General features: G+C 34.5%; 2 protein-coding genes across 5 annotated transcripts in view; both read left to right on the plus strand.

The window, feature by feature from the left end:
• The window catches only part of LOC126725191 (mannosylglycoprotein endo-beta-mannosidase-like), a 68,163-nt gene that overhangs the window by 16,383 nt on the left and 37,576 nt on the right, over positions 1–14,204 (plus strand). The gene's annotated exons all lie outside the window — the stretch shown is intronic.
• Positions 1,205–3,549, plus strand: LOC126725193 (uncharacterized). The gene is made up of 3 exons (XM_050429760.1): positions 1,205–1,485; positions 2,613–2,709; positions 3,184–3,549. Exons 1-3 carry the CDS (start codon positions 1,277–1,279, stop codon positions 3,346–3,348), a joined length of 471 nt encoding a protein of 156 aa, XP_050285717.1. The 5' UTR covers positions 1,205–1,276; the 3' UTR covers positions 3,349–3,549.

A 14,204-nucleotide genomic window follows, 5' to 3' on the forward strand; every position in this document is an offset into this window, starting at 1 on the left:
GGGTGTTTGGTACCATAACTTAAACAATAGTTTTCAGTTTTTAAACAATATTATACGTATTTCTATACACTTTTTCACCCACATGTATTTCCAAAAAATATAAACAACGTTACTACAACAACATTACCAAACGAGCCCTGGGTATTCGAGTAAGTGTTTTTATTGCCTGGAGTTCATTTTTTCACCCAAATTTGGCATTAATTTTATAGTGTTTGGATTCTAGTGATGCTTGTAATTAATTTGCAAAAGTTTAGTCTTGATATTTCATTGAAATTCATTAAATTTTGTAAATTCTACCAATAGAAACAAAAAATGTGTATGCTTAAACTTTAAAAAAAAATAAAATAAAATTAGTTAATGGGTTGAATTGGTTAAACTTAATTTTGTTTTGTAACTAGTGTTCAGTCACCTGCAATGCGAAATGTATGTTGGTAATTTTTGAAATATGAAGCCTCGCATATTGTTGTGTGACTAAAAAATTAGATGATATTTATGGCTCTGTTGATCATACTTTTAATTTGTGTTCAATAACATCCACTTTCATTTATAGAAACAAAGGTTTGGCAGGTGTTGTATCTGTATATACTCGTGTTATAGCTGTGTAGGGAATTTTGGGGCAGAAAAAGAAAAATGAAAGTTGTATTTTTTTCAATTAGTCAGGGCTAATGGTGATTTAATTGACAGTGTTTTGGCAATCTTGGAAGAGAACAAAGTTGTTCCTTGCACAACATGAAGAACAAGCAAAAAGAGGAAGAGGTTAAGTTTAAATAGCCCGTTTGGTTCCACTTTTTGAGCCCAAAAAGGGCGTTTTCAAAAAAGCCACACTAACTTGCGCGTTTGGTAAGCTCAAAACGCAGCTTTTTTATAAAAGTTGCGTTTTGAACTTTTATAATTTACTGAGGACAAAACGCGGAAGATTTATGGACCCTCAGGGGTCCATAAATCAAAACGCGCTATGCGCGTTTACAATATTACCGTTGCAATAATCAAAAAGACCGAAATACCCAGCTATTTCTCTCACGCCCCTCATCTCTCATCTCTGCTCTCCCTTCGCATTTGACGCCTCCATCTCTTCTCTCCGTAAGTCTCTCTACTCTCTGTCTTTTTTCTTTGTCTTCCTTTTCTTCTTCCGCTTCATCTTCCTCTTCTTCTTCTTTCTTTCTTTCTTTCTTTCTTTCTTTCTGGTTCTTCCTCTCCGTAAGTCTTTCTGTAGTTTTGGATTGTGGTTTGTTTTATGGGTAATGATTTTTCTGTGTGTTCTTTGGGTTGATTTCTCATGGGTATGGGTTGTTTTGATTTGGACCGAACCTGGGTTGATTCTCATGGGTCTGATTTGGGTTGTTTTGGTTTTGATTTTTCTGTTCTTTGGTTGATTTCTCATGGATCTGGGTTTGATTTCTCTGTTCTTTGGTTGATTTCTCACTTTTGGTGTGTGGGTTTTGATTTCTCAGGTACCAAAAACACTGATCTGCTACCAAAAACCAAGTACCAACACTGATCTGAAATTTTTTTTTTTTTTTTTTTTACCGAGTGTGGGAAAAAAAATTTCGGATCTTGCTATGAATGGGTATTGTTCCTTTACTTGTTTTGTTATTTTTTTTTGCTGATTGGAATATATAATGAAGTGTTTAGTTAGTAAAAATATATAATGAAGTGTTTAACACTGATCTGAATTTTTTATTTTTTATTTTTTTTTTACCGAGTGTGCTATTTTAATATATAATGAAGTGTTTAATGAGTATAGTTTGTGAATCTGAAATAGCCGAGATTAATCTTAGCTAGCTTCTAGCATGTGTAATTTGACTTCTTGTTATACACTAATGAGCTTAATAAGTACCATCTTCAATCTTCAGTGTATGTCTGCTAGGCTTGCATACTACAATACAGGTACATGGTGCATGAAACACAACGTTTACTTTATGGTTATGGACATGGTTTTCAGAACATTCTAGGCTTGTTAGGATAATGAAAGAGAGACCTTTATAGACTTGTCTTTTCTAGATTTCCACCTAAATGATGGCGACATTGTCTTCCTAGAATTGAACAATTACCTTGTCTTATGGAACATGTGGACAAGCCATCAAACTACAAAAATGGACATCGTCTTCTGTATTTCTGCTTTTGCCTATTTTTGCTTACACAACTTTTAGTTTATCTTGTATCTTTGATAACTCTTTCTTTGCATTCATAGTTTTATTCCGCTGATTGAAACAGATGGATATATAAAATTGATTGAAACAGATGAATCTTGTCTAGGTCTTGGTATTTAGAATTGATTGAGCCCAAAACCTAATGTGATGATTGTCCCATGGACCAAGTGTAACTATCTGCATTTCTGAGTTTTACTGATCAAAGTGGATGTTTTGAGTTTTTTTACCATAACTATGTCAAGTTTTGGCACGTATCCAAACAAAAAGAAAGAAAAGTGTTGGTACGTTACAATTATGCCGCTGAACTTTTTATCAATTGGCATCTTCTCCCTCAGAAGTACATGCTGTGATTGTGGATTCAAAACCCTCTTGCATGTGTGACTTACTAATAGAGAAAAAACATGTTTCATTAAAATTATGGCTTGCCTTTTACTCCATGATCCTCTTAATCTCTCTTTACAGAAATAATGCAGAGGAGGCATTACAGAAATTGAATGGCACAGTAATTGGCAAGCAAACTGTGCGTCTTTCTTGGGGTCGCAATCCAGCAAATAAACAGGTACTCGGCAGAATCTCACCCCCCACTCCCTCTCCCTTTCCCCCAAAAGGAAAAAAAAAAAATTACACCATCACTCCATTTTCACTGCATCTACTTTTGGGTTTGGAAAAGAGCTTTTTCGAGGATCTAATGGACAATTCAGATTTCACTATGCACTTAGCTTTGACAGAGCTGTTTGAAGTCATCCCTAGCTGTTGGAAACTTGGAAGGGTCATTGATCAGTTTTGCATGAATGATTGTTCATTTAAATTCTGAACACATCCATTGCTACCTGCTTTCTCAGGAAGTATATAATGATAATCTTTAATGGTGGATCCATAGAATCCAATTCAGAACTAGAAATGCTTACAGCAGCTTTAAAACTTATCTCCAATGACCTGCTAAAACAATTGATCTTTTTAATTTTATTTGCCTATAAATTCTGATTTGTTGTGAGCTTGTTTTTCTTAATTGGTTCTTTTTGGGGTTTGGCAGTTTAGAGCAGATTATGGCAACCAATGGAGTGGGGCATACTATGGAGGGCAGCTTTATGATGGTTATGGATATGCTTTGCCACCACCTCATGACCCAAGCATGTATGCTGCACCATTTGCTGCATATGGAGCTTACCCCATTTATGGAAACCAACAAGTGAGCTGAAGGAACTGCACGAGTAGTTCTAGAAATTTGACAATATCACGCTTAACTGGGCGAAATTTCTTCATTTCTCTGTAAGTTGAGTGGCTCTATAGAATTCTTAAGAAAATCCCTCCAAATGTGGAGTGGAACTGAATTTTGACAGACTGAACTAATTTTGTAGGGATTTGACTAATGATTTATTTACAAATCACTGGACTGAAATTCCATTTGGGGGGATAATAATTAGTAGTTGTTTTTATTTTTTTATTTTTTTTTTATATAATATCCTGTAGTACAATTTAAACTTGGGTTATTGGTATGTATTTTATCATCTTTTTTACATTTTTGTGTTGTACAATTTAAACTTAGATTATTGAAATGTATTTTATATGTTTTTACATTTTTATGTAGTACAATTTAAACTTAGATTGTTGGTGTATATTTTATTATCTTTTTACATTTTTATTTTGTGCTTCATGTTGATGGAAATTATTTAGATTTAATTAATATTATTATTATTATTGTTTAGTAAGTATATGAAATAGATGATTTAATAAGTATGAAATAAACTCACATCCACAAAAAAAAAAAAAAAAAAGTTTGAAATAAATTCCCTTATATATACATTGTCCTTTTTGGTCATTTACCCCTCAAAAAGCCACTTTTAATAGTTTTTACCAAACACTCAGTTTTTTCATTATGCACTTTTTAACAGCTTTTACCAAACACTCAGCTTTTTGAAACTCCACTTTTTCATTATGCACTTTTTCAAAAAGCTGAACCAAACTCACCCAAAGAAGGCCATGTTTCAAACTTTTGAGTGTCACATAGGTGTGCCTTGTGATGGGCAGTATATAAAAATACACAAGAGAATAAAGAAAGCAAAGAGCTTTTGGCTTTTCTTAGCGATAGTTTGCCCTTCGATTCTCTGTTTATTGAAAGTTGTCGTGCATGTCAAGGTGCTGTAGGTGCCAAGATCTGTTTCTTGTACCAAGTGAAGTGTAACTTTTACGGCAATAGTTTGACTCAGGAACTTTAGGGTTATTTGGTAACGTTGTTCTAGTAATATTTGTATTTTTTGGAAATATTTGTGGGTGAAAAGTATATGAAAATAGGTGTAATATTATTTAAAAACTGATAGTTTTTAGTAATGCTTTCGGTATATGATTACCAAGATAGCCATCTAAATGTAGAACATTTCACTATTAATATTTTAGTAGTCGCTGTTACAATTAATTACTTTGTCTTTCAAAATTTTAGTCCCTAAACTTTAATGTTTCTTGCAAATTGATCATTCTATTTATTGCCATCTATCGAATGCTCAATAAAGTTATCATTATGACAAACTTTATGGAAATTTTAAAGTTTAAGGATTAAAATGACAAAAACAATTTTATCAAAAAAGAAAAAGAAAAACAAAGGACAAAAACAAAATTTAGGAATGAAAATGGCATTCACCTAAACTTAAAGGATTGGATGTAATTAATATTTTAGCCAAAAGAAATGAAAGAAATGAAATGATTGAAATGAATTATAAAGAAAATGTTGATAAATAAAAAGATGTGTGCTTCATACTTTTTTATTTTTTTATTTTATTGAGATTGTTACAATATGCTACTAACTCCACAATTCGAATTATTTCCCTTAGACCCATAAGCACTTTATGCATGAAGATGTGTCAATTAAGTTTCAAGACTCTAAACACGTATGTTTCATACTTAATATCATCTTCTTCAAAATTTTGGGAAAAAATGAATATTATATATATTGTATATTTAAGGAAGCACACATATGCATGTCCAAGAGTAGGAGATGACCTTAAAATAGAAATAACATAATAATTTTAACTAAACATCCTTTAGCTTTTATTTCTTAATTTTCCTTTAATCTAATTATTAGTAAAAGATTCCTTGTTTACTAAATGATTAAAGAGGCATAAAACAGAAACAAAAAGGAAAAAAAAAAAAGTTATATGACGCTTTTTTTTTTTTTTTTTTTCGTTGAGAAAGACCAAATGTCATGGCCAACCATTTATTCTATCTTATTATTATTAATATTGCTTTTTTTGTCCTCTTTGGGTACATGCACTTTGTAAAAGGTTACTCAATGCACTAGTGCACCTGAAAGTGCACCTACTGTTACTAAAAGTCTAGTCCCTCTCAGGTACAGTTTCGTTCTCGAACTTACTCTACTTAATAGGCCGGAAGAGAGAGATATTCAGAAAACTCGATTTCCTGTCTTGTCTTAAGAACCTGACTCAAAAGAGAAAAGAAAAACCAAACTAAAATAAAAGAGATATCACTTTTGACGATTGAACTGCACTGTTATATCCAAATTGGAACTAGATTTGAACGTCTTTGGATCCTACTTAGAGCCGGCTTTCACTCCACTTTCACTTTCATATTAGGAGCGTCGACTTGTGCACTTGCAATATGGAATTTCACTTTTCGGAATCCTTGCTCCTGGCCTATTGGTTGATGATAGGGTTCCTATTGGTCCTGTTCGTAGAGTTCCTACCCTTGGCTTTGGTTCCATTCTTGTCTTGCATGCCAGCAAGTATTCTGGAAAGAATGACTCGGTTTCATGTCATGTAGTTACTATAGCTCCTCTCACCTTTCTAGCCTGCCTTGTGTTACTCGGAATGATCCATTTTTGGGGTAGGAGTAATTTTGGAAGACCAAACTTTTGCGTGTGCGTGAGAGACGGGGGGACGAGGAGGAGGAGGGAGTTAAGGCCGTTATAAAAACTTCCTTGACAGTCATCCCTTATCAATTCACTACCAGCTTTTTATTTTTGAAAATTAATCATTCAAATATACTACCAAAGGATACTTTTGAACCTTTAAGTTTAAGGGCTCAAACATTTTATCTTATTTGTAACATAATATGTGGTCACCATAATAACTTGGAGCTGCTTCTAAGTAGCTTTTAGTCTTTTACGAAGACACTTGCCACACGTTACAAAATGCTGCAGTGTAGGGTCTTAAGTTTGGAAAAATATTGTGTTACATTCATTCACATTCACTGTTTCACTCACATCCATAATTTATGTGGAAATTGCCATATTTTAACTTATAAAAGTGGATATGAAAATTGAAAAAGAAGTGAATTAGTGGATGTGTGAGAATCAAAATCTTTTAAGTTTTATTACTTAACATAACCAAAATAACTTTCAAGTTTTAACAATAAAATGAAAACCTCAATAACTTCATCATTTTCTTTAATAAATATATTTAGTAAACACAATTTGCTATTTGTCACCTAAAAAGAAGTTAGGATGAAAGACCATAATGAATAGGGAGAAAAAGGACCTTCCGTTTGTGCTACTAATTTAAAGGAAGACTGGGTATTGAAGTTTCTAAAATAAAGCATGACCTAAAAAGAATGCTTAAAATCAATTGAAAGTACAAAATAAACATGGTCAAGTTTAATTCAGGGCCTTTACCACTCTAATAGTTACTCCATTACTAGCTAACAAAGCATAATTATGGAACTCCATTTCTTATTCATGTATTGCACGTTTTTTATTTAGATCTTACCTATTCAGCAAGAATGAACTTGTCATAAGAAATATGCACAATTACAATCATGATATATGTTACAAGAAGAAAAACAATCTTGCCTAAGTTCACAACTTTACACAACAAACACAAAAATATGGAAAATCTGCATATAAATGACAAGCACCTGGAGCATTTTAGCTTGCTGCAGAAACAACAAGAAACCCAATGAACAAAGCCACCAAGGAGTTACCCAAATTGAAATTTGCAATCAAAGAAGCTGCACTGGAGAAGTTTCCGGTTGATGTGTTAGTGCACAATACAACCACCATCCAGTTATCCTCAGAGCCAATCCCAGTCCCGGTGTAGTTTGAATCCTTCAGATATTTTGCATATTGAGGTGTTGTATAATTAGAAAGCACCAAAAATGGGTCTAATCTGGGCACACAGACAGGCAATATGACCCTTTGAACTGTGTGATTCTCTTTAATGTCACAGCTGTTGGGGATTTTACCAAATTAAGGAGTAAGAGCATTAGCATTGGGAAATGCTAATGCCAAATCTAAAGGAAATTTAACATTTTCAACTTCAAAACAATCTGCATCAGGGAATGGCAAACAGCACTATTGCAAATTTTTTTGCAATAGTGCTACAGTGCAATTCTATGTTTAGAATTGCACTGTAGCAAGTATTGTATCAAAAATAATATATTTTATGTGTTTCCCCCTAAAACTTCTCTCTCATGAATTCATTCTGCACGGGCTCTCCTCTCTCTCTATTCATTCTCTATTTCTCATCTGCTCTCTCCTCATCTCTGAAGCTTCATCTCCGAAATGTCTATGTGACCATTTCCGAAATTTCTGGACCCATCTCCATCTCTATCTCCGAAATTTCTCACCCGATTCACCCTCACCCATCTCCATCGCTGACCCTCACCCATTCACCGATTCACCCTCACCCTCACCTCACCCGATCACCGATTCACCCTCACCCTAACCTCACCCATTCACCGATTCACCCTCACCCATTCACCTTCACCGATTCATCCTCACCCATCTCCATCTCTGAAGCTTCACCCTCACCCATTCACCGATTCACCCTCACCTCACCCATTCACCCTCACCGATTCACCCTCACCCTCACCCATCTTAACCGATTCACCCTCACCCATTCTCAAGGGTTTTTAGGTTTGGGTTCAGATTTTGCAAAAACGAAGCTCCGTCGGTGTTGGGGGATTCAGCTCCATCGGTGTTAGTGCTGACTGTAAGGTGGGTTTTGATCAATGTAGAGTTTTTGTGTTTGTGTTTCTTTTCTCTCTCTGCAAGAAAAAGAGGGATTCAGCTTGTGTTTGTGTTTGGGTTTTGATAAAAGAATTGTTGTTGATGTTTGCAGAGTTTTTGTTGTTGATTTAGCATCTTTGAGACCGTAAGATCGAGTTCATCTTCAGAAAGTTTGCTCGGTTCATCTTCAATTACTAGTAAGTATCTCTCTCTATCTATTTCTCTCCCTTCTCTCTTTTCTCTTTGTTTCTGTAGCCCTCTGTAAAACCGTTCTTTGATAAGCCTTTTTTTTTTCCTCCTGTGTAATACATGACTAGTTTAGTAATATTAAACCAAAATTTTGCATCTAGGCACACATAAAAGTGAAAACAGAATTTTAGTAAAAGAAAAGAATGAAAATCCAGTCCATTTTCCAATTTGGTCTCTAGATTTTCAAAATTAGCAATCAAATTCTAAGTCCATGTTCCAATTTGATCAATAAAGTTTCCCTTACTTTCCAGTTCGATCTTTGGAAGTTTCAAGTGTTGTAAAACGAATACATCTTTTTTCCTTCTCACATCCTCAAATTTTCCAACATTTTCTTGTCAGCCACATATGGAATTGAAAATTATTTAGCAAATTTAAGTTCAAAGAGTGAAAAAAATATATTTTTTTCTTTTTAAATTTCACATAAATTCAATGTGGTAATAGTGAGTCATCATGGTGGTTGCTTGGCATTTTTAATCCACCTAGACTACTAGAATGTAATTTTTTTTGGCCACATAAACTTTTTTTTTTTAAAAAAAATTTATTATTATAAACATACATAATCACAATGATGCTGGGAGCATCAAAACCAAATTCATTTGAGATTTTGTTTCTAAATTTGAAATTATTTGGTTTTAATGCTCCCTACATCACACAACACTTAGTGTCGAAATTAACATGTGGACCAAATTGTATCGTCTAAACTTTTTATATGATTGCTATATTTGAAAATCCAATAACTAAATTAGAAAATGGAGCAAATTTGAAGGACCCAAAGTGATGTTTTGCCCAAAGATAAACTTTCAATACAGAGCATGGCTAAATATGCTTACAATTCTGTCAAACAGTTCCCCTCCTGTCACATATTCTAAGACCATGTAAATCTTGGTTTTGCTTGCCAACACCTGCATAGTTGTTGTGATAATGCATTAGCAAGAGAACATAACCAATGCTTACTAGGTACTTAATTAATATAATCATGGGAATATAGGTGTATTGCATAAAGTATTATGACAGAGATTTAAAGGTCGTAAATTCATTATTCATGGGCAAACTCTATGTGATTAATTGTTGGTGCCATATGGCTTGGTCTCAGCTCTATAACGTGATCACCAAGAAATCCATTCATAGCATAAGTGAAAGGAATAGTCAACAGGAAAACTACTAAACATTGTGGTCCAAATATTCTTCTAAACTAATCAATTTTATGTTCCTCAAATAGCATATACAAGGCAAAGCATGTGGCTGTATTTCTATTAGGTCCGATTTTATTCATGACATGCCAAGCAAGTCCAGCAAAAAGTTAAGCATTAATATTTGGCTGTGTACAGGGCTAGTATTTTTGTCATAGGATATTACTGTAGTATACTTGAAATATGTTGATTAGGAGCTGTCAATATATATTGTTTTGATTAGGAGTTGTCAACATATATTGTAGGATATTGCTATATATGAGAAGTTGTCACCAAAATATTATGATTAGCTTATACTAATTGTAAAGACACAAATAAGAATTGACTTCATATACTAACTATTTTAAGTTCCCTATTTAAAAGGGATGGTTAGGCAAGAAGACTATGACCAATATGGTGATTTCTTACAAGCTGATTCTGATTTTGTGGAACCATTTTTAAGTGGGTCTCAAAATCCTTCAATGCCCATCCAGTCTTTACCGGAAGTTGAAATTGTCACCTCTAAACGTGGTGCCAACTTCAGTGTAGATGAGGACCTCCTCCTCATCGCTGCATGGCTTAACATTGGCATGGATGCTGTGCATGGTACTGACCAAAAGAGTGACAAATTTTGGACAAAAATTTGGGAATTTTTTTGCGCGAACAATACTTACGGAACCACACGTTCTAGTACCTCCCTATCAAGTCGATGGGGAAATATTAATAGGGAGACAAGTAGGTTTGCTGGGTTCATGGCTAAAGTTGAAGCTCGAGATAAATGTGGTACAACTAACGAGGACAAGGTATAAATTATATTACAATGATGTCACAATATTAATTTCCTTTATAATTTCAAGACTCTAATTATTTTATTTTTAAAAAAAAACTTTAGTTTAAAGAGGCAAAGGAACTATATAAAGCTACACCAAATCCAACATCCGGCAAATACCTAGCTTTTGCTTATGAACATTGTTGGGTTGTGTTGAAGAACCAACCAAAGTGGAGTATACTTAAGGAAAGATCAAAAAGGCTCCCTCAAACTCCAAGTTCAATCAATCAAGTTGATAGTAATGACGATGACACAGTGGTACTAGAGAGACCAATTGGTAGAAAAGCCGAAAAGGCTAAGCGAAAGAGGCCAGATGGTGATAAGGGTTTTGATGATTATTTGGCCAAAAAATTGCAGTATATTCAGGCATCACATGAACAAGACAAAGAGGCTCTTCGCATCAAAGCGGAAAAGCTTCGTCTTAAAACTATTAGGGAGGAGGGAAGAATAATAACCATGGATACAAGTGGCATGAATGACAAAGAAAGACTTTATTTTGAAAATCTCAAGGATCAAATCCTTGCAAGACAAGTTGGAGTTGACCCAAGGAACATGTAGATGTCTTGTTGTAACTTTATTTTGGTAGTAAATTATATTAGGGTTGGGTTTGGCATATGTAGATGCCATTTTGTAAGTAACCTTATTTTGGTAGTGGCTTATTTTAAGCGTAGGTTTGGAACATGTAGGTGATGTATTGTTCCAACTTGATCAATTTGCAGTAGATTGTGCCACTTATGTAATCACATCATTTTTGTTTATATGAAAAACTTATGTATTTTCTATGTTTGATATCATATCTTCTACCAATTGGTTGTTCCAACTTTAAGTTTGTTTTCAGTTTTATACTTCTGTTTAATTTTTTCTGATAGTTATTTGCCTGCTGGTATCTATTTTAAGTTTGTTTAATTCTGTTTTAAGGGTGTTTCTTTGGCTGTTTATGATAGTTAAGTTTGCTGGCTGTTTATGTGGCTGTTTTACTGCTGTTTGTGTGGCTGTTTGGTGAGATTAGAAGCATTATGTCATGTACCACTTAATTATTTTTTTGGTGTGGCTGTTTGAAAGGGAAGGGGAATTCGTCATGGTTTTCAGCTTTCACACTTTCACACCAGCTGACACTTTCACGCTTTCACACTTTCACACTAGCTATGTCATGTACCACTTTCACACCAGCATTATTCTATTTGTTGGAGCCATGCAATTGAGAGAAACAGGACCAACATTGGAAACCTTACCTCCAACTAAAAGATTGATTAGAAAGTGGGTCCACAACTTTGATCTCTTTACACACTTATATTCTTTTACTTTTTGTTTGGGTTTGTTTCTTAAGGACTAGTAGAGATCATAGATGCTGGCAATGTTAACATGAATTTTATAAGTCATATGAATCTTATGAGTTATTCCACCTTCTTTCCTGTTTATAACCATCTTAGTAAATAAGATAGAGAAGAATGGAGACTTTTCCTTTTGGGCATTTTGCGTTAGACCATTTTTTCTTAGCAAGAGAATAATGTTGTGGACTTGTTGAGGCCTTAGTTCTTGTTTGTTAATGTTATATGCTGAAGGCTACTTGGAAGTTTTTGAATTTTGGAACTTAGTAATGTCACAGGGCAAAAAACGCAATGTGATCATGAGCCAAAATTTTGATGAATTTGATATTGACTTATTGACAGGGCAATATTCCACTGGAAAAGCCTCCCCTGCTACTTAGAGTGTACAATAGATTATGACTTGTTGGCTTAGTCAAGTGTTATGTTTGTGTTGTTGTTTACTTTTCTGCTGCAGAAATGACTGCCCTGTGTAAATGAAATGTGTTTATTACAACTACTTAAATAAATAAAAAAAGTTTAATTAGTTTTCAAATCATAGAGCCCCAACAGTTTACACCTATTTAAGCCAACATTTCGTGTAATCAATATTTGTTATTGTTTTAATGGTTATATTATGTTAAGCTTTAAAAAGTGATATTGTGGTCCTTTCATTGATACCTATGTTTCGTAAAAGCTCTTGTTGATTAAAGTGATAATCCATTTCTATTTTAATAAAATTCCTTTTTAGTTCGGCCTGAAGTTTGTGTCTAATGAGTTGTATTTGACGCTTAAAGCTATAACACACTTTGGAAAAGGTTTGCTAAGTCACATGAACTTTGTTTAAAGATCTCTAACGATGCCTTGATGCCTTTGTCTTTGTCTGAGGAGGTAATAGTTATCACCAGCAAGTTGTATAAAAATGGAAACTTCTGAGCTTTCAGTTACTTGCTAAGGTGTTTTAGCCCAATAAAGAGAACTGGTCCACCTGTTTTTGATTCATATTGTAGTAAGTGGTTGTGGATTGTCCATCCAAAAACTTAACTAAGCCTTATCCTTAATAGATACCCTTTGAGCTCATCTTAACAAATTAAGTGATGAGTGGGCATTAAGTGATTCACATAGGTGTCCCTTCCTTCATCCAAAATAAGTGATTATGCTGATTTTCTAATATAACTGTTGTAGCTTTTATGGTTAAGTGGCTGTTTAAGTGGCTGTTTAGGTGGCTGTCCACAAAAAGGTAAATTCAAGTGTTTAATGTGGCTGTTTTATGTCTGTTTCAGTGGCAGAATTTGTCAAAATCTGTTATGGGGCTGTTTTAAGTATGTTTTAAGCTATTTAAGTGTGTGTAATTTTTCTTGAAGTTTGTCTATGTGGCTGTTTTATGTCTGTTTCAGTGGCAGAATTAGTAAAAATCTATTATGGGGCTGTTTTAAGTATGTTTTAAGCTATTTAAGTGAGATAATTTCCTGTTCAATAATGGTGATAAATTCCTAACATTGTTGTCTTGAAGGTTGTCTCTATGGGTCGCTCTCTTTTCAAAAAGTTGCTTTTTGACGACTCAGACGAGGATGAGATAATGAGGCGAATTCTTAAGGGTTCAACTAAACAACGTAAACGTCGTCGGTATATCGAACGTGATCGTTTGGCAGGCCATAAAAGACTTTATCTCGACTACTTTTCCGACACACCAGTGTATCCTCCTAATTTATTTCGGAGGAGATTTCGGATGAGTCGGAATCTTTTTCTTTGTATTCAGCATGAGGTAGAGGCATATGAATCTTACTTTATCCAAAAAAGAGATAATGCCCAAAAATGGGGTTTATCTTCTCTTCAAAAGATAACAGCTGCACTTAGGATGCTTGCGTATGGAGTTACAGCTGATTTTATGGATGAGTATGTGTGAATTGGAGAATCCACTGCAATGAAAAGTCTGAAAAAATTTGTTAAAGCGGTGGTTGATATTTTCTCCAAGGAATACTTGAGGTCTCCAAACAACGAAGACATTGCTAGACTTTTAGCCAATGGGGAAAGACGTGGATTTCCAGGGATGCTAGGGAGCATTGATTGCATGCATGGAAATGGAAAAATTGTCCGGTTGCATGGAAAGGTCAGTACTCTGGTCACATTCGTGAGCCAACCATTGGTTTGGAAGCAGTAGCATCATTTGATCTTTGGATATGGCATGCATTTTTTGGGTTACCTGGGTCAAATAATGACATTAATGTATTAGAACGGTCTCCTATATTTTCTGAGCTCGAACAAGGACGTGCTCCTGTAGTTAATTATTCAATCAATGGCCATGAGTATACAATGGGATACTACCTTGCCGATGGCATATATCCGAAGTGGTCAACATTCGTTAAAACAATTCCATCTCCACGAGGACACAAAAACAAATTATTTGCAAAAGTCCAAGAGGCGAATAGGAAAGATGTAGAGCGTGCATTTGGAGTGCTTCAAGCAAGATTTGCAATTGTGCGTGGATCTGCAAGATTTTTCCATAGTGAAACGTTTCAAGACATCATGAAAGCGTGTGTAATTCTT

The sequence above is a fragment of the Quercus robur genome, chromosome 5 (genome assembly GCF_932294415.1).
Source record: "Quercus robur chromosome 5, dhQueRobu3.1, whole genome shotgun sequence".
NCBI lineage: Eukaryota > Viridiplantae > Streptophyta > Magnoliopsida > Fagales > Fagaceae > Quercus > Quercus robur.

What these genes read in the sequence shown, in the direction of transcription:
- LOC126725193 (XM_050429760.1), top strand. Translation starts at nt 1,277, where the DNA reads ATGGGTATGGGTTGTTTTGATTTGGACCGAACCTGGGTTGATTCTCAT. An exon ending in GATCTGCTACCAAAAACCAA is followed by an intron (nt 1,486 to 2,612) that starts GTACCAACACTG and finishes CTCTCTTTACAG; the next exon opens with AAATAATGCAGAGGAGGCAT. An exon ending in GCAATCCAGCAAATAAACAG is followed by an intron (nt 2,710 to 3,183) that starts GTACTCGGCAGA and finishes GGGGTTTGGCAG; the next exon opens with TTTAGAGCAGATTATGGCAA.